The sequence below is a fragment of the Drosophila albomicans genome, chromosome 2R (assembly GCF_009650485.2).
Source record: "Drosophila albomicans strain 15112-1751.03 chromosome 2R, ASM965048v2, whole genome shotgun sequence".
Taxonomy (NCBI): Eukaryota; Metazoa; Arthropoda; class Insecta; order Diptera; family Drosophilidae; genus Drosophila; species Drosophila albomicans.
In genome coordinates this window covers 15,176,318-15,197,586 of record NC_047631.2, presented here as the reverse complement: position 1 = coordinate 15,197,586, position 21,269 = coordinate 15,176,318, and the positions used below count along the sequence as shown (strand labels likewise).

The window sequence follows — 21,269 nt, the reverse complement described above, 5'->3', positions numbered from 1 at the left end:
AGTTCACTATTCGCTGGTTGTTTTGGTGCAATGTGAGAACCACATCGCTTGGTGGAGCGCAGGTCGAGAGTTCGTTGGGAGGGCAAGTGTGGGAAGGATCGCAGCTCAGTGCCAAAAATGTCCATGGTCATTTGTGTTGTAGTTGGGGTCGCGTTTGACTAAAATGTTTTCCCCCCTTTTTGTGTTTTTTTTTGTGCGCACATAAATTGTTGCCATTTTTTGAATTTAAGCCAACAATTTGTTTGCTGGTCAGCCAACACTCGGCCAAACGCTCTGAGCACATAAAATTATGCGCCAGTTAATTGCAGTTGTTATTGCTGTTGTCGTTGTTGCTGCACATGATTGCGCTTATTGGTTAGCAGCATAATCAAATGTGCAACTTTTCTGACTCTGTTGTTGCTGCTGCTGCTGCTGCTGCTGTTGGAACAACCGCATGAAAGTTTAATTACAAATTGCATATTTTTGGCCAACACTGAGCACTGACTACTTACAACACACACGACTGAGCCACATGAGTACGTAAAATGATTCACTGCCAGGCTTCATAAGAGCAAATTTAACTTGAGCCATAATTAAACTGCCAGCAAGTTTTTAATGCACTTTCTTTACTGGAGCTCTCTATTTCTCTACCTGCTGGCAACACTTTCTACAGCTCCTAATCAGGCACTCGTTGTTATTATACCTGCTACCTGTAGGGTAGATGGGCATTATAACTTTGTGCTTTCAGCAAATGTATGCAACAGGCAGAAGACGTGATATCTGACTCTATAAAGTATATATATTCTTGATCATTAGAAGGAAATTTTAGAAATAATTGTATATGGCAAAGAAAGCATCTGTACTTTGTAATCTATGTAATATTTTTAATGTAAGAGTATAATAATACATCAATTAGAACCTTCGTTTCATATTGGTATTTTTTTAATACAAAAACAAGAAGTAAATTAAGAAATAATTTTATATGAAAAAAAGTTTGCTGTAGACGGGAGTTAGCTGCCTTCTTTGACAATCTGGTATATTTTTTACTCTATGCAATATTTTGTATGTTATTATTATTATTATTATTTACATGTTAATTATTATACAAAATAATATAATAATTAAAAAAAGGGAGTGCTAGTAACTAAGGCCATCGACAACAAATATAACATTCGGATTAATTTAGTATTGTTTCTTATACATATATATATTTGGTTTATTTAAGAAATAAAAATGTATTGTGTTGCTTTTAATGAAAATGAGTAGCGGGAATCTTACAGTCGAGCAAACTCGACAGTAGACTTCATACTTGTTTTTTTTTTTTTTGTGGGGTGTGCAAACAGTCAACGCGTAGGACTCATTAAAAATAATACGGCGGTGGATGGAGGTGAGCGGTGCAAGCAAACAAACAAGCGGCTCGTCTTGCAGCACTAAGAAAATTTTTTAAATATAATTTTTTTTTGCTGTACGTATATTTTTATGCTGCTAATCCTTGGGTGGGCCAATTGCACGGAAGCCACTGCGCTAACTTAATTTGCCAGTAGCAGCATAGTAGCGTAATTGCAGCAGCGTCAGAAGTAGCCAACAGACTGAGTTGTTAGCAAAACTTTTGTACATCTAACGTCTAATTGTAGGCGTCATTATTTGCAGAGGGGTTGTCTTCCCCGCCACGAATTCAAGTTAAAGTCAGAGTTCAATGCACGGCAACCCTCTACAGAAGTTTTCTATCTTTATTTGTATTTTTGTGCATTTCCCAACTATTCATAGTCATGGCATAATTACAGTTTAAATTAAAGCTCAAGCTGCTGGAGTTAGCTCATAAGTCGATTTGGGTTTAACATTTCATTTAATATTTAGCCAAGTTAGTCGAACCCATAAATCAATGCCAAACAACATGCTTGGGCTTTGGGGAGCGCCCCATATGAATACTCAAGTGTGTCTCGACACTGACGCACGAGCAACAAATGGGACAAATTTCCATTTCTATCCAATGCCGCATAAATGGCACATAATTTACGATACGATATGAGGCAAAGCAACGCAGCGGCAACAGCTAACCAAATATACAGCTAACCGTCCAAAATGCTGGTAACAATATTAGTTAGCGTGTGAGCAGCAAAAGCAACAACAACGCACAACACTAGCAAAAACAGAAACAGAAACAACAGCAAGTACAACATGAGCTGTGAGTAAAGTTTACATTTAGTGTTGTTGTATGCGTGTGTGTGTGTGTGTGCGTATGGCGTCAATGTGTGAAGTAATTAATTACAAAGCAACTGATGTGAATCTGTGTGTGTGTGTGTGTGCTGTTCCTGCTCCTGCTGCTGCTGTGTATCTCTGTCTCTGTCTGGGAGTGTGCGTGTGAGCTAAGTTTTCGTGTGCTTGGGTGTTGGATTATGATGCATGATCGTGTATACGTTTCGTATTGTCACACGCACACTTACCCAAATCACACACACACACACACACCGGCACACGCACATATTGGTTAAGGTAACGTTATCTAGGTACTTATAAATGTGCGTTTGTTGGCTGTAACCGAAAATTGGATTGATTTACACATCAGGTGAGAAACGAGCGAACGCGTCAATGCCCAAAATGCATTTCATTAATTAGCCACGCCGACAGAGAGAGAGAGAGAGATAGAGAGAGAGTCTGCGATGAGGAATTGTCTCTTCACCAATTTAAAGCCAAGAAAAACACACATTCACACACAGAGCATTATGCTTAAGTCGAGCTGTCATATTTGCAGTAATAACTTAACATAATGCAATCACATTACGCTTAAATCAATTCCATTACATCAATCGAGTTTCGTGCTCCGCTCCGCTCTGCTCATCACTGACATTGTGTCGCGGGGCACAATTCATTAGCACTCGACTCGGCGAGTGGGCGTTGTCTTCTGAGTGCTAATTATATTCATCAGTGTCATGAGCAATTCGATTTAAAATGTATGCATGTAATATGCTGGCTATGCTGGGTTTTGGAGCATATTTATGAGAGTCACACACGTGATGTGTTGTTTCCTCCCCCCAAAAAAAAATACCAGAAAACAAAAGCACAGCGAAAACAGCTGCGGGCTAAACTGCGACGCGTCGGAGGGTTTTTGGGGTGGGAGGGGAAGTACATTTAAATTAATCACAGTAAAAGTGAATTGCCCAAAACAATGTAATATCCCGTTCAAGGGCCCGTGGGAGTAGATGGGCGACAAACAAACAAAAATCTGTAAATGCCTAGCTATAGCTATGGCTATGGCTATGACGATGGCAATGGTAATGGCTGCCACCCCAGAGAACAATGTGCTAGGCCTGAGTCCGTGACGAAACCAAACCAGAACTGTCACAGTGTTGTACGAATGTATGTGTGTTAGTTCATGCATGCTTGCTTTACACTCTCTCTCTATGTGTGTGGGTGGGTGGCTGTGTGTGTGCGTGCGGTTGCTCAAATTAAAACAAAGTGTCGTGCGTTTGATGAAAATGTAACGCGCTTTGCTTCTGCTGCCAATGTCGCTGCCAACGTCGCAGTCAGCGTTTGCTGCTTGCGACGCACATAAATGCTAATTGGCTTAAATGTGCGTGTGCTTGTGTGCATGTGTGGGTGTGCTTATGTGTGTGTGTGGGTGTGTACGTCCTTTGGGTAAGCTTCTGCTACAAGCGGCTGCATATGCGGTTGGCTCGGCATTTTCAGGTGTTCAAACTAAAACATTTTATAGTTTGGTTAATTGTCAAAGCTGCGAGGCCACCAAAAATGTTTCAAATGGTTGACGGAGAAGGGAATGAGCGATGTGGGTAGGACGTTGCCTCAAACCATTTATGACTTAATTATTCGATGGTTTTTGCGGCAACGTAGTAGATGATTATTGAGCACAACATGCAGACAACATGAGCAGGAGCAGACAAGAACAAGCACATGCTGCGCCCTCAAGCAAAAAACTGGCACAAACACAACTAGCTAACGAGTGTTCTATGCGAATGAAGTGGGAAGAGCTGAGCGAAAGAAAGCGGCGGAAAGCGTAAAGAAACGTAAAAATCTTGTGAAAATTGAAAACAAGTGAAATAAAGTGATTTGGCGCAACATTTGTGCGTACGCGTGCGTTTTCTATTCATTCAGCGAGCGAGCGAGCGAATGTTTTTCGCCTTTTGTGTGCCCACAATTCGATGGGATTTTATGTTTATTTGCCTTCACTCCATTACGACTTTATGCTCTTTAGCAGACAATCAACATTGTTGCTGTTGCCTCCTCATCTTCTTGTTGTTTGCTTCCTATTTTGTTGTTGTCTGTTGGACTCGCAACTTGGACGTGGTTCTAAATGTGAATGTGGTTGTGGGGGAGTTGCTTCTCTCGTCTTGTGGCAAGGACAATGCCCGTGCAAAAATGCAAATTACAATTGGAATGGGCGCGAGACTCGAATGACTGAATGAATGATTGTCATTGCGAGAGCAATAGAAAGAATTTGAAGCGTTGCGCATTGCCTTGATAAATAGCGAGCGCTTGGCCTGGCTTTTCTAGTTATCCCCCATATATGCCATAATTTATGCAAATTAATTTATAAAAATAAAATAACAGAAAAAAACAAAAAAAGAGAAAAGGCAGGGCAATCTATGGCCATAGACTCGTAGACATATTTCACGCAAGTGCGACAATTTTCGCGTTTATGGCCAGCGAAAAGTACATAAATATAGTGCGCCTTAAAGTAGACTCATTTATATGGCTTTATGCGCAATTTCAGGCGCTGACATTTATGATGTATTGTTATATACATATGTACACATCTATATGTGTCCATATATGCGTGTATGTATGTGTGTGCACGATATGAATGTGTGAGTCGTCATAGCAACTGACATGCTTCTGACGAATAGCTGTGCCTGACTCTTTGACTGACTGCTTCAGTTGGCTTCTCGGCTACTCTGTCTAAGACCGCCGGGCATTCGAGCAGACTTTTCATATATATATGTACATATGATATTCACCTGTCCGCCGTGACATTATGATACGAACGCTATTGTCTTGTTGAATATGTGTCGCAGTAGGCGGCACATTAAATACTAAACATGTAAGCAAAAGGTATTTCATAAAAAATCAAATTGTATCGTTTTAAGCAACTCTTGAAAGTTTGCTGCTTGTTTTGAATTAAGTAAAAATCAAATATTAAAATGCCTGAGAAGCCAAGCCCATCAAAGACAAGCCCCACCGCCCCAAAGCCTGTGAGTGGTGTCAAGGATGCGAAGCCCAAGGATGCGAGACCCAAGCCACCTCAGCCGGTGTTGCGAACTCCACCGACTATCACACACGACAGGGTAAATGAAAAGTACAATTTAATATTCCGTACTCAACATAATGCTTTACCAAATGCAGATCTGGAAGATTATGAAAATGTAGCGTGAAATAGCAGCAAGATGGCAAGTTAAGTAACGAGTAGTTTTCACATACCGGAAATGTGGAACAAACAAATTTTTATTTACCTTCTTGTATTTTTAAGATGCTATTAAATACGAATTGCCGTTAGAACTTGTTCCCTTTTCATGCGCTGAATAAAGCGCAAAATTCCCACCACACTCTTATATTTCCCTTCGACAGCCTGGAAAGCCGTCTTCGCGCATGTGCGACGAATAAAGAGCACAACGCGCTCTTGGGAAATTTACTCTGCTTGGTCAATATTTGTGGCTTAAAGCGCTGCAAGGCTATATTGCACAAAAAAAACTTATGCCACAAGATATCTTTGTGTTACTGTAAATTGAAATTATCTCAACGAAACACAAAATTAATATCAAGTACTTGTAATTAATAAGAAGTATTTGTAAGTGGGCAAATCTTTTGCTGATTATATGTATAAGTGGAGAGAGGAGAAGGGGCGTACTTAAGCTGTAGAAAACACAAATATCAAAGTACTTGAACTAGTTATTTGTATTTGCATTTGCATTGACTCAAGTGCTGTAAGAATCCTCGGCAAACTCACAAACAAACAGCAGCAAAGCTAAAATAAAAGTGCTTGGGATAGGCCCACTTCTCGGTGCCTCAAGCATCATCAAGTCAATGCAATTTAAACCAAAACAAACTCAAATGCCGAGCCCGACGAGCCACTTCCTACATGGCTGCGACGAGCAAGCGAGCGAGCGAGCGCTCCACAAATGAATTTTACTTTCATTCGGAATTGAGTGAAAACGATGCTGAAACTGACGAGGGCAAACCGACGGAAAATATCCCTAAAAATTGCGCTCGCATCGACCGAGCGAAAGGACATTTCGGGATTCGTGCCAGTTTTTGCCAATAGCGCTGCTCAGTTTCGTATTCGTATCGGAACGTGGCGCTACGCCGTGCTCAAGGATATACGCGCCCAGGACAAACGTCAGGCACCAACACAAAAAAAAAAAAGAAAAAATATATAGAAGAAAATAATAAAAGCACAACCCGACACAACCGCTAACTGTCTCTGTGTCTGTGCCAGTTGTGAGTGCGCGAGTGAGTGTCGCTTTGTTTTTGGCCATTTAATTTTATTAGCGTGCGCGATGCGTCATGAAACGAATTGCAAAATGCAAAATACAAAAACCCAAAAATGCCAAAATGCAAAATACAATAAATGCGAAATTAATTATTTATTAAATTCGGCATATGCATAAACGCATCGTATTATCATATCGTACCGTATCGCATACAACAGAGAGCACCGAGCGAGTGCTGTTGTTTTAACGCTTGATTGAAATGTTAAATAGATATTAAAAATTGATGCTCCTCGGCAAGTTCGCTGTCGTTGTCGTTGCCGTTGTCGTTACCGTTGTTGTTGCTGTGGCTGTTACTGTTGCCGCTGTTGTTTGTTCTTTTCAATTGTAATCTTCAGACCACGCGACGCCAGAGCAGGTCGGAAGCCGGCCCAAGGATCGACCGGTTGACTGAGTCCTCCCCAAGTCTCCCCAGCCGAAGTCGTGCGTGTGTATGACTTTATTAAAATTGTAAATTGTAAATCCACAACGACGGCTAAAAGTATAACGCGCGTGTTCAACTCGAGGTTTTTTGCACATTGTTTGTCGACTTTCATAAATAATTATATTCGCCTCGCCATCGACATTGCTTTCGTTCATGTTCAACTTCTCGATCTCGGTTCTCGGTCTCCGGCTCCGGCTTCGTCTTGTTTTTGTTCTTGTTCTCGCTCTTCGTCTCGTTTGTTGTGCTCCTTATCGCGATTAAAAAAAAAAAAATAATATGCAATTTCATTAAATATTTTCCAATGCACGGTAACGGTAAATCCTAGCTTAACGCGTATGACGGTGTAAAAACAATGCTCGAAAATAATAGTAATAACAAGCATACGACACGTTGCTCTCCTCCACCGTTGGCAATTGTCAATGTTTATTGAGCGGCTTGCATTTAAATCACTTTTTAATGAAGTGTGCATGTAAGTTGCATAATTATTCATCATTCTACCCATTGTTATACACTTTGCCTTCAAACAGAGTCCCACAAATAACGCAATTGTTTCGCGCACTCAAACAAATTGAATAAATCATTTCATTTACTTTCTTTTCAATCGTTTTTCTTTTGATCATGATAGCAAAGTATAAATATATTTTGCATTCAATATGCACAACTTGTAAGCTTTGTCAAGCGTTATATTTTGATTACATTTTATTTGCAATTGACTGTAAATATTGTAGTTAATTGCACAGGCTTAATTTCAGTTATCGGCCAATTATTACACGTGCCTGTAAATTGAGCAACGCTCTAGGTATTTTGGGTGTGCCATAGGCTCAATGTCCATGCCAACGCCCACCTTAATTGCTGGATAATGACCGTTTGCACAGGACGACTCACAGCGTTTACCACATTCCATGACAATAGACTTCATTCAGCTCGAATGAGCGGACAATTCTTGGTATCAGAAAAATGGCAACTTTCGTTTTCAGTAATACATAATATGTATGATTCTGAGTAATTATTATTTGCTTTACTGCAAACAGTTTACTTCATTTAATTTCATTCTGTGAATTTCGAGAGTGCATTAAAAACGAAATACTGCGCACGATTAAACAATTTCTCGTAGTAAATCGTTTTGGAATTCACAAACGGAATTTAGAGCATTTCAAGTTGCAAGTGAAAAATGGGAAGAGTAATATGGATAAGAAGTGTAATCAGTTAGCTGTCGGTGCATATATAAGCGGCCTCTCATAACATTTGCCAAAATTCTAGAGCTAAACTCAACGCTTAGGCTGGCTGAAAAGCAGACAGGCAGATATGCAGTCAAAGGTTGATAGGAGTATTCAACTGGCTTATTTATAAGAGCAGAGGGTAAGCACTTTGGCCACACTCAATGCATAGATTGTGAGGATGTGACGACTGGGAGCAGGAGCAGGAGCTGGAGCTGGAGCGAGTCGTCTCCAAAGCTTCATTCACCTTTTTAGTAAACTGCACGTTTTATAATATTTATGCATGTGCCTGCCAACTGGACCAGCACTCATGAACTGGCTTAGAGTCTGAAAGAGGGGCTGAGAGGCGGCTTGAAAATCGCTGCACCAATGCCGCCAGAGTGTAGTGTGTGTGTTGAGAGAGTACACAGAACGTACCAAGCTCGTATACAACATGCGCATATAGTATGCATGTATATTGCCAAAAGTAACACTCCACACTCTGAAGTGCAGGCAGCCAGCCAGCCAGCCAGCATGCAGGACGGTGCATATTCTAGTGGCAAGCGGCACAGCTTGGTAGGCGCATCTAAAAATTACATTTAAAAGTATTTTGCCTGTCATACTGGAACTGAATAAATACCTAGGCACCTAAGCAAACATGAAAACCAGATCAAAAGTAACAGCCACAGCAGAAGTTGAGCACAGTTCAGGGAATGGGACTGAGAATGGGAGTGGGACTTTGAACAAGCAGCGTCGAGCGATAGCAACAGATGCCACAACAATTGCCATTTAAATGGACAACAAGAAAACAGCAACAGCAACAACTACTACAAAAACAAACTGTGCACAAACAAGTGCTGGGGCAGAGGACACGCATGAAAATGAAATCGCTCAGCCATGATATGAGATAGAATAAAATGTAAATTTCTGTGTATATTCTGTACACAGACATTGTAGATCCAACTACAGCTTACATATTTATGCAGCTCAACAATTTTTGACAGTGTATCATCAGAGAGCTAGATGCGAAGGACAAGCGCACAGTGGGACAAATCTGCACTTAGGGCGTGCATATCTTTCAGCAGAAACAAACAGCAACAACATGAGAAGCAGCTGCACAAATTGATCCATGGCTTGGCATTTTAACTGCTTTCTATTTCTTGGTCGTAAAAAACTTGGTTTTCTTAAACAATTCCCTTGGCCATGCCCAGACTAACGCCCATGACTTTGTGTTGAACTGTTGCAGTGGCCGTTTGTTTTGCTTATTCCCATTTGTTGCTTGCTTACTCTTGTCCAAATTTATTACAGCCACTGGAGAAAGAAACGAAAAACTTTCTATGCCAAGCTGCAGCAACATTCAACGTTCATTTTTTGTTGCTCATGTTTTCGTATTTTTTTCCTAACTTTTTTTTTCCCCATACAGTCTTTTGCATTCGGCGCTTGTATTTGGCCTTTTGTCACAAAGCTTTAACACATAAAAATGTTATTGCCCGATATGTAGTTGTAGCTTATGCTGATTTGTGTTGACCTAGAATTGTTGCACTGCCAAGTGCTGCACAGCAAGTACAACGCAAAAAGAAAAAATGAACGAAAGAAAGAAAAGTCATGAAATGTTATGGCTTTAATGCTGATTTAGGAGTACTTCAAAGTTTCAGTCTATGTCAAACGTGATGGACACAAACTGCCATCATTTAAAACCTTCTATCAGATTGCCAAGCCAAAGAGGCAATAATTATTATTTAGAGTCTAACAAATTTGTTGATTTTTCTTTTCTGATAACATCGCTATCAACTGGGGCACTTAACAATTTTTGTGAACAATTTTCTAATTGCTTAGGAGCGTAACCTTTTCGTGTGAAATTAGCGCCCATTCCCAGCGATTTTAATAGCTGCTTTTAACACTTACTAAGTCCGTTCAAAACGTTTTAGCTGGTTTCCTCTCATCAACATTACACTTAATTTGCCTAACCAAACTGCCCCGAAATAACGATCTACGAACTTTTCAACGCAAATATGCACCCACGCACACACACACACACACACACACAGAGTTTGTACAAAGTTTTAACGGTTATCTGTTGTCTATCAGCAAATTTTATGCGATTTTGTTTACCTATTTTAATGAGTACCAAAAAATACTCGCACAAAAGAGAGAAAACAGAGAGACAGAAAGACGAAAATGAAAACGAAAATGAATACAGTGGGCCGTAAAACCTAACGAAAAACCAGGTCAAAGTAAACAAAATAAAATAGAAGGAAAATTTATGCAAAACTCAAAAAACGCACGAAAAGTGCGATTAAAATCAACTGCAAGTGCCTCATGTATATATGTGTGTGTGTGATGTGTTGTGTGTGAAAATAGCGTGTGTTGTATCAAATTTAAATACACAACAGTAAAATAATGAATTCTTTTGTTTGTGTTTGCCGCTCCGTCGTTGTCCATGTGGGCGTTCCAGAGAGCAACAAAATCAACACAAAACAAAAACCCGACTATACCGAAAACAAAACAAAAACAGAAGCAAAACAATACAAAGTGCGGCAACAAACAAAATGAAAGAAATACGTGCGTGTGTGTGTGTGTGTGAGTGTGTGTAATATAGAATTTTAAAGAACGAGATTTGCAAACCGAAAGGAAAATTATGCATAGTTCTTGCTGTTGTTGCTGGCTTTGACACACAGGAAATGTACTTCAACCGAAATTTAAGATTACTTCACTTTCAACTTGAAAGTTTGAGCTCTCTTGCAGCCCAATAAATTATTAAATGCCTTGGACCTTGCCTTCACTGGCCAACGAGACCATTTGAATGGCTTTCCAAGTTCCTTTTGTTACCCCAGCTAATTGCACGCCTTTGTGTTGAAATACGAAAAAGCAATTAAACTTTTGTGTTCAGCTGTGAAGGCTCACATAATTACATAGCGTACAAAAATGAAAAGCAGCAACAGAAAAGAAAAAATCAAAAAATAAGTAATGTAAAATACACCAAAGGAATTATAATTTCCAGCGCTAATAACGAACACAGCATAAGAGAGCGGCAAACAGAGCAAACTTTTGTTTTCAGCTAAGAAAACGAAGGCGTTTCACAACGTGGGCGTGGCGACGGTCAAGGTGTTTGCTTGAATTTGAAGGTTGAACTCAAGATTCATATACTTGGTACTTATTGGTTCAGTCTGCGTTCAGATTCTGCCAACTGAATGCTAATAGCTTTATGCTCATATATTTCGAGAGAGACACATGCTCCGTATCTGTATCTATCGCCTCCAACCCGCTTCAAGTGGCTATCAATAAAACATTGCCTACCTTCAGAGGCGTGCCTTCAACCCATTACTTTAACTAGCCCGCATTTACAGACACATGCACAGGAATCCGCTCAGATAACGCTTGGCTTGTGCGCGCGTGTGTTTATATTAAGCTTATTCTGAGCATTTTATGTAGCCACAAATGCTGTGTGATAGCTCGACATGAGCTACACCTCTGCTGGCCTCAAATTTGCCGCGCAAATAAAAGTAAAAGCAAATAATGCACAGCAAACATTTCATTTAAACAATCAACGTCAATGATCTGTAAACAGCAATGAAAAGGGTTTTTACTACACACAATCAGACTCACACTCGAAACATTTCGGTGGCAAACAAAAGGCGTGCACACATCCAAGTATGCATACATCATACAAGGCACAACTCAACTCACACACACACACACACCACACACACAAGTAATATGTATATATTTTGTCGTTGGCGGCCATTGTGCATCGCATAAACACACACTTTAAAAACACATCAAGCATACGTAGCGTTGGCTTGGGCGTTGTGTATACGTGTGCAAGACACATTTGATATGAAGGTTGCTCGCGGGTCGCTGCCGGCCCACCAGCCGTGAAAATGTTTTATTCAACGGCAACAAACCAAACTAAATAGAACAGAAAATTGTGTGTCTACAGTCAGGGTAGCCACACACAACCACGTGCACAAATAAACCTACAACAGAACAACACAACTGAACACTACACACAACAAACTCAACGTTTCACATCACAAACGTATAACAGGGGAAGTTCCGCCTCCGAAGTAGCAAAAACCTGCCTCGTTTTATTTTTTCACATCTCTCACAACACACACACACACACAAACATGTAAAAAATAAGAGAAAATAAAATACAAAAAACTAAAAATAAATAAGTCGAGAGCGAGAGCTGGAGCTAAAAGCATTGCCCACGGCAGCTTGTGGAGTGTAAGCCCAAATAGCATTATATAAATAAATCCTAAGCGAAATATTTATGCTAATTATGCAACATAAGCAGCTTGGCTACATTAAAGGAATTTCCGTATGTAGAAATTTTATTTAAAGCTGAAATTAAATCCATTTCACTTCATTAGAGCAGCAGCAGCAGCTGCATCGGCAGCAACAGTCTTGCCCTTAGCTGCATGTTAAATTGCATAAAATTGACATGGAATACTTTTTTGTGTATGTGCCTTTTTTGCTCTTTCTTAGCACTGAAGTAAACACATGTTTACAGTCGAGACTCTCAGCCAGGCTGGCAGAGCAGACGCAAACACTCTGGCGGGTCTTGGGTCTCGTCTTATGACTATATGAAAATGCTCAAGTAATTATTAAGTGCTGCCTCTTTGCGGTGTATCTTGTCAGCTCAGCCACAAACTTGCTTGCCTGCTTTTTTGTGGTTGTCTCAATACTCGTATGCAAAAGTGCCTCAACTGTGGCAACGGCAACGGCAAAGAAGACATGTGCTGCATTTTTTCACAGCCACATCTTGGTAAGTGCTGCTTGCCCTGAGGCGTATGCGCAATATTTTTGAGGCCAAATGTCGCAGCCACTGAGCCACATTGTCAACAAACTTGAGGGATTATCAGAGTCAACAAACTGAGGCAACTTAAGTCCGCTAGCGCTGGCTAACTTGGCCACACTTTCTACTACTATACACATACATATATAGGAGTATATTTAAATATGCATTTACAGGGGCAAACATTTGCTTGGCTAAATCAAATTTGTGGCCAACTGGCAACTGCTTTTTGCTTAACGAGTATTATTGCAGACTTACCACACAGCCTGGCAACTAATAATTTAATTTAATTTTGCCCTGCATCGACATACATATATATATAATATTGTACCTGCGGTCATTTGTGCTGAATTTAAATTTAATTTTGTTAATTTATTTGAGGCAATAAATTGGGCAGTAAAGACACATGTCAAGTCGTCCACCTACGAGTTACATTCATATGCACAGACATGTTAAAAATGCTGTGTATGTGTGTGTGTGAGTTGGCAAAATTAGAGCTCGCTTTAATTGAGTTTGTTAATATTTTAGCAATGGCCAGTGTACAACATTGCAGTGCTCTGCACGTTGGCCAGCCAAATGGCCAAATTGTTGCATGGCAGCTGTCAGCCAATTTTATGGTACAACTATAAGTGTATACGGTTGTGTGCGTGGCAAAAACTAATTAACTAGCTCTTCATACGACTCGTTTTATTTGTGTGTTATTGTGCTTGTGATTAATTTTGAACTATTAATATTTATGCTGCTTTTGCATAGAACAAATGAGCATGCAGCTGAAATCGAGCGACGACGACGACGTCGACGACGGCAACGGCAACGGTGACGGCGACATTTAGTTTTGCTGAGCACCCCAGACAAATGCCAGGCACAAAGCAACGGGGGCATCCCTTTAATGTTTCCGGGTCAGTCACAGCAGTCACTTCCCTTGAGCTCGTTGTCGTCGCTTTTGTTTGTCAGCATGGACGATGACACCGGCAGCCTGGCAGCCAGGCAGCCAACTGCACTGGGCAGGCAAACTCAGCTGGGCTGGGTTGATAGCAAACGCCGCTAGCTGCGCTTTTTACATTGCGACAGCATAGGCAACAGGAGGCAGCAGCAGCAGTAGACAAAGCGGCTGTCTGCTGTGCGTCCATTTGCTGTGCACTTGAGTGACTAAGCTGCTGCCGCCCAGTCTCCCAAGTCTCACTCACAGCCTCACACAATCTCACAGGCATTGCAGCCTGCCCAGCATTTCGCCTACTTCATTGCCATGTCCCGCTTACAAGGCAACAACACAAATAAGCACAAGCTGCCTTTGCGGATCGGACACCCACTCGGGGCGAGGCGAGCCGATGAGAGGCGACAGTGCACATTTGCGTGTAGACAAATTGAGCAGGACATTGAATTGTCAGCAGCCCCGGCTTGCCCTGGCAGCCCCAGCAGCTCCAGCATCACCGGCTACGCAACAGCCCTTGACGGTCTGACGACCACAGTTTTCTCCAGGACTCGCTTGGCTCTGGGATGTCCTTCTATGCAGTCGGTTGATTATATTGTTGACGTTGATGTTGATGAAGCATGATTTGGACTTTCATCTTTATTGCATTATACTTAAAAACTATTAGCGCCTGACTGCGGAAGTTCCTGCAAAATGCCGTTCAACTATGCTCGTGGTCCAGGGTCCTTTTGCATAAAATGACTGCATTAGCTAAAACTGACGTTGATGCGGCTTTGGTTGCCGCTGTCGCTGCACACTAATTTAATCATTCAATGTGCTGGCAGCATTAAATAGTTTAGAGTTTCGTTTTTGTTGCATTTCTACGCAAATTGAGATTATTGCCTTGAGGGCAATGAAATCTAATGTTGAATTTACTACTTAAACGCAAATATTGATTTCCATATTAAAACATTGCGCAAAAGGAAGCTTATCAATTTATTATGCATAATGCTTGACTCAATTTAATGATGCTAATGTCTAACAATATAAATAACAAAGCGCTCGTTAACATGCATTATGCTTGTAAATAAATTTAACCAGCTAGAAAATAATGTTCGCCAGTCAATAGACAAATAGCTTCGGCCAAGGACCCGCTAACAAATCTACCACTAAAATGTTGAAAAGCTCGGCCAGCGTGAATCTTGATAGAGATAATTTATTAATACCATCAACGACAACAATAACAATAAAATGTAAACAAACGACTGACAGCCAGCATAATGCTGGCAGTAGAGAAGGACGAGCTTAGATGGAGGAAGACGATGGCGTAGCCGAAGCAGAAGCAGAAGCAGCTATCATTGTTGTCAAATTTAAAACCCTTTTAACAGAAAAAGGTGTTGCATGTCATTCGAGTTCATTTTGAGCATTTCGTTTGATACGAAATCAAAATCGCGCATTTAAGAAATTTTATTGCAGCTCAAGGCGGCAGAAATTATAAATTGCGACGAACAACTTTCGGGTTGACCGGCTCGTTGACTATTAACAATGGGCATTAGTTCCGGACCTCCTTCCCACTCAAAAAGGAGCCGCATAACAAAGCAACAATTCAAGTGTGTCGTAATCAGCTGTTCTGCATTGGCATCGTATCTATTGCCTGGCTGAACATTTATTGTAAATGTATATGTAGTATATATAGTAGAGTGTGTGTATGTCTTTGGCGAAACTGATGCCAGTGACTCCCACTTCGTCTGCTCCTCAACCCTAAAACGGCATTCTTATTTACAATGAGCTGCCAGCACGCAATGGTAGCCCACATCGTTGCCATTGTTTGATTTTGATTTTCATGCTTAAACTGCCAACAAGCATTGTAAATGATGATTATCATCGTGATGACGACTACGATGATGACTACTACGACGATGATGATGATGATGACGGTGACGATGACGATAGACCACATTCAGTTGTCAGTAATAACTCAATTGTGTGTTGATCTATAGCTTTTGATAAGCAAACAGAGCAATACTATATATGTATATGACGAGCACTAAATACCTTTCTTCTTCCACTTTCGTGACTCGTATTTATGCACCTGTCTAATGGTCACTTCAATTTACCTCGTCGCAGACAGCTGAAAGCTTTTCCAAAACCATTTAACACATGTAGTTGAGAACACATGCATGATAATCAGCATTCTTCTTTCATCGAGCAAGTTCGCTATTTGTTTGGCTCTGGTTCTGGCCCTGACTGCGACTATTTTGAGCCAATTATTGCCTTGGCCAAAAGCAATTTGGGTAAGTGTCAAAAAGTGCACAATTAACTTGTTACTCGTCATTGTCTGACTCGCTATGTCAACAAATCAATCAAATTGACTGAAAATTCATCAGAAGTCTGTGTCCTGCAAACGAACTAACGAACAAACGAACGGGATTCGAGGCTTTTGTCTGTGTGGCTCGAGTGGCAATGAAGTTGAAATTAAACTTTTCCAACTATTTGAATTGTTATTATTTGAATTTAGCTTGCTCTCTCTCTCTCTCTCGCGCTCTTTGGCTTGTTGAATGAAAAATGTTGATGTTGATGTTGGAATTAAATACGAGTAAAAGTTTCCAAATTTAGAAAGTACTTGTAATAAGGTTGTTTTGGCAGAGGCGCAGAATCGAAGTCCATCAGCTTGGTTCGTATTCGTACTAATTAAAATTTTAAAGTTTATTGATGCCTCTGACTTCAGAGCTCGAGCATAATTGCCGCTTTAACTTTTCAGCTCTGGAAATTATATGAAGACGCAACAGAGCAACGCCGTGCCTTGCGTCACAATTCAAAATAATTTAGTTACCACCTTCGAGTGCAGGTGAAGGCGCCTGTCGGAAACTTTGCAACTTTTGGCCCCAACTGTTTGCACAATTTCACACACACACACACACTTGAGAGAGCACACACACAGTTGGCTAGTGAATTGGGACCTGGCTGCGTTGATTTACCATAACTCCAGACGACATTCGGACGTTATATTATTACAACAGCTCATCAAAGTTCAGCGTGAATGTTGAATGTTGAATGGCTCTGGCTCAGGCTTGATGCGTGCTTCAGCCACATCCACAACCTTATACTATATATTCACACACACACATTTTGATATACTTTATACGTATACGTAATACTTTTATATCAGTGACGATGTAGATGTCAGCGTCAGCTTCATAGTCGATGGCTTGGCTGCGGCAGCGACTTCGGCGTCAACGTCGCTAATGTAGATGTAAACGCTGCGCCGGCGTCTGCCCCAAAGCTCCCCAAGGGTATGTGGCAAACGAGCCCTCACTTTTATCAAGCAGCCCGTTGGGTATTTGTGCAGCAGCAGCAGCAGCAGCAGCAGCTATGGTAAACTTTTGCCGAATGCCGTGCTCAGAGCTCTGTGGTCGTGTGTTCTGCTATCGTGCTATCGAGTCCAAAGGCTCGTTGCTCGCAGTTCGAGGACTGGGAGCGCAACTCGCCTGCAACTCACCTGGCATTTAGTCAAAAAGTTTTTGCTTTCGATTTGCTGCTGCTGCCGCTGCGAGCTGGTGTGTGCCGTGCCAGGCCGTGGCCAAAACGCAAATTGTTGAAAGTTTGCACTAAAGTCGTTGATTTCATAGCTGAGAGGTGAGCTCAACTCGTTCAGAAAGTCTACCAAAAGTAGTTGACGTGAATCGAAGGGATGGCTGGGACAATAACTGCGACCAACTTGCCTGCTTGCCTGCCTGCCTGCCTGCCTGCCTGCCTGCCTGGTATGAGAAGCCAACTTAATTGAGTAAAGTTTGTGGCGGTGCGAATGCGAACGAACCACTTGAAAGCGATGGCAAATGTTTCGATATATTGCTGTTGCTATTGTTCTTCGCCCGCCTCTCACTCTCTGGGACTGCACAGCTTTTTCGTTTCCCAGCTATGCGAATAATTTGTATAACGAAAGGCAGCCACAGCGCAGAGCAAGATGCAGCGACTCGTTTGCGTCTGCGGCCGAAAACCAAGCACACTGAATACTAACAATAATTTCATGCAGCTCAGTCTGCCTGGCCAAGAGAATGGACTCTTCGGCCTCTTCCTGGCTCCGCTGGGAGGTAACGAAACTAAAATCATGGCCCAGCCCCAGAGATTTGATAGCACTGCAAATGCAGTCAAACAGTTTGCGTACTCGGGGGCTTTTTAATTGTCTGTTTGTGTGTCGGCTTGTGATAGACACTGTGTGTGTATGTGAATGTGTGTGTGTGTTTCTGAGAGAGGAAGATTGAAACAAAGACGAGTAAGAGAAGAAAAAGAGAGAGAGAGAGAGCGAGGAGGAGAGCGTGCAACTTGATTGTTTTCTTATAGCATAATGGTTTTTGGTTTTGGGCTTATTTTCCAAATTTCTGAATACCCTCTAAACTCATTCCCAAACGGTTAGCCACGTTCATTAAAGCTGTCTAGAAATTCCCACAAGATTGCGGACAAACAGGATAATTTAGTGATTAAATATAAAACACTTGATAGACTATGAGGATATGTGAACAAATGATAACATAAGAGTGACTCGGCTGCGACTTTTATCTGTTGAACTTTTCCATTCTTGTTGTATCCTTTTTTATTGTTCTTGTTGTTATTGTGGTTGTTGTTATTGTTACTGTTACTGTGGCAGCCAGAGCCACCACTCAATTTATGACATTTTGACAGCAGTTGTTGCAGTTGAATCAGAAAGTTGCTCTCCTGAGTAATTGCACAGCTTTTTCACTTACAAACGCGCAATTTAGTGAATTGCGTTTTCTGTCTGTGTGTAAGCGTGTGTGTTCGGCACCCATATACACTCACACCCTAGGCACACGCCCACAAATGTTTGTATAAACAAACATAACAGCATTTAGCTATATGTACATTTAAGCTGCCAGCAAATTGCAATTCAATGCATTTAAAACAGAGATAACTGAAAATGCATTGTGCAAAACTAAATATTGTGTCTAACACTGAGTTTGTTGAATTGAAATTATGTAAGAATTTGTTGTAGCCTAGTAGGCTAAGAACATTAGTTGTATCCTGTTGTTAGTTGAGGGCTTGTTTCAGCAATTACTGTTCGGCATATATAATAACGAAATGAGCCGTGAAAAAGTTTCATAATTCGTTTGTTTTGTAGCAATCCAGCTTTATCCCATGATGTTGCCTTGGCTTTAGTAATCTGTAATAAAAACTTTTCGGAATGGAGCATCATTAATTTCGTTGGAGAGTGCAAAGCCAAAGGCAAAGGCAATGTCAAAATTATAGCAGACATAAGCACACATAAACAGAGTGTGAGTACTTTCGTACTCTGTATCTCTCTCTCTCTCTCTCTGTATATGCGCTGAAATATATGTATATATTTTCGTATATATCCTTGCAAGTATTTGACTTGGCGTCAAAGTGAGCAAAGCACATACAGTCTTGGGGATTGTGAAGTACGCTCCACGCATGTGTGTGAGTGTGTGGGTGTGATATTAATTCAACAAATTGTTGTTTAACAAGATGAGGAGGTACACAGGCAGAGGCAGCCGCTGTGCGTCGCGGCAGTTAAAGTGTGTAGTACCCTCGTGAACTCCCGACCTCTCTCACTACTCGTCAAGTATTCGCCGTGTTAATCGCTTTATGTGCAGCGCGTAGATGTCTTATTTAATGCAGCAACTGTGTGCGTGGTGTGTGTATGTGTGAGTTTGTGTGTGCGTCTTTGTGCGTACAACAACCTAGGGCAATATACGCACAGCTGCCAAAATATCTTACCTTCATTTCATGAAATGAAACAATTAGGACAAAAAGTTGCTTCGTGTCTGCTGCTCGTTGGAGCTAAGGACACTGTTTTGTGTGTGTGTGTGTGTGTGTGTCTGCTTGGGTTTGGCTCTCGGATACGTAACCCTTTTTTATAGCTCGACAAACATGTGTATGCTTGTAAACAAGCCAGCTGTATACGTATAAGCATACTTATGTATCTATCTCTGTGTATGTGTGTGTGTGTTTGCCTGTGTGCGTTTAATGACAAAATAATTAGAAAACTTTTTGTGTACTTTGTAGCTGGAGCTGTGTTGATGTGGCTGCTGCTGCTGCTGCTGTCTGCCCGCACGCCTAGTTGGCTTACCGCCCCCAGTCGCCCCTCGAGTGTCCTCCCCACAGCATTACCCCATCAATGTCACCGCCAATTTGCTACTGGAGCATGCCTCTCGTTCTCTATCCCTGCGAGTGTGTAGGAGTGTGCTTATGTTTCTGCTACTTTCCCTTGGGTCTGTGCAACTAAATGCGATACTTGAATACAGTCGCACACACATTTGCAAATTGTCCTGCACAACAACAATTGTAAGAAGCAAGAAACAGAAGAAGTGGATGCTTTGGCAATTACCTGACGAAGGCTATAGCATTGACACTTAAGTGAAACATCATAGCCATGGAGGAGTTGAGGGGGAAGAAGTGAAGGAGGCAATTCAAATGCTATGTTAATGTTCAATTTTAAGTAACGCTGACATATTTCACTTTGACACTGCGTAAACCTCTTCACGGCGTATGAGTTATTTTTATGTGCGGTTGGGCTCGCTTTTTAAAAGGCAAAGGAAAGCGCTCAAAGAAATCTCAAAAACATCCCCCACACACACACACGCGTTTTATGGCTCTTGCTTTGAGAATCGCTGATTTGCTATCGATTTTTAATTAGCATTGAATTAATGCAATTAATAGTTATTAAAACCGAAGAGTTCAGTCGAGTGTGGCTAATTGCTTAATATGTAAACACACAGGCTGCGATTCTCAATTGCTCTGCTCTGCTCTACTCAGCGCTGGCATTTTATTGAACTTGGCAGCTGGTGATGACAGAGCTACTTGGCATTCAGCTATTAAATACTTGAACATATGCCACGCATAGACTACTTAACTGAGAGCGAAGAAGAGTCGCAAACATTTGATGCAAATGTTGTTGGTAAACAGGTTGCTAGCCAAATTGAATGCTAGGTAAACATAATATATGTCCAAGAGCACGCCACGCCACTCGACTGACGACTGACTCCCGTTCTACTCACACTCTAGCTCTCAGTGGTGTCTGGCAATCCGTGCTGGATGGCATTGCCGTCAGCCGGCCCACATAGCGTATGCGTAACGCAAGAGTTGCTAGTCACGAAACTGGCACACACACACACACATACACAGACAGGCACACAGCATAGCACAACGTGGCAGCTTTCAAATGGCTAAACTTGGGTATTTTCCTGGCTGGGTTGCCGGCTTGCCGCATTGCTTGCCAGCTTGCCTGTGTGCGTGCAGATGTTTTTATTGGAGTGCGTGGCAAAACACTTTAACTTGCTCCAATGCTCAAATAGAAACTAGGCTACGTCGTCGATGTCGACTGAAAGGGCCACTCACTCACCACTGGGATGGGCTAAGAAGGGCAAACAACAAATGGCCAGCAGTTGTTGCCTGAAGTAAAACGAGACAGCCAACTCGTATGCAG

General features: G+C 41.5%; 2 protein-coding genes across 3 annotated transcripts in view; both read left to right on the top strand.

The window, feature by feature from the left end:
• Positions 1-5,011: 5,011 nt before the first annotated feature.
• On the top strand, positions 5,012-5,490 carry LOC127565993 (uncharacterized). The gene is made up of 2 exons (XM_052007214.1): positions 5,012-5,279; positions 5,338-5,490. Exons 1-2 carry the CDS (start codon positions 5,136-5,138, stop codon positions 5,359-5,361), a joined length of 168 nt encoding a protein of 55 aa, XP_051863174.1. The 5' UTR covers positions 5,012-5,135; the 3' UTR covers positions 5,362-5,490.
• A 1,243-nt stretch (positions 5,491-6,733) lies between these two features.
• LOC117576600 (uncharacterized) overlaps positions 6,734-21,269 on the top strand; it is an 81,785-nt gene continuing 67,249 nt past the window's right edge. For both annotated transcript variants that reach the window (XM_052007205.1, XM_052007206.1), the window contains exon 1: positions 6,734-7,372. The gene's annotated coding sequence lies outside the window, so the exon portion shown is untranslated. The remainder of the gene's footprint in view (positions 7,373-21,269) is intronic.

What these genes read in the sequence shown, in the direction of transcription:
- LOC127565993 (XM_052007214.1), top strand. Translation starts at nt 5,136, where the DNA reads ATGCCTGAGAAGCCAAGCCCATCAAAGACAAGCCCCACCGCCCCAAAG. An exon ending in CGACTATCACACACGACAGG is followed by an intron (nt 5,280 to 5,337) that starts GTAAATGAAAAG and finishes TACCAAATGCAG; the next exon opens with ATCTGGAAGATTATGAAAAT.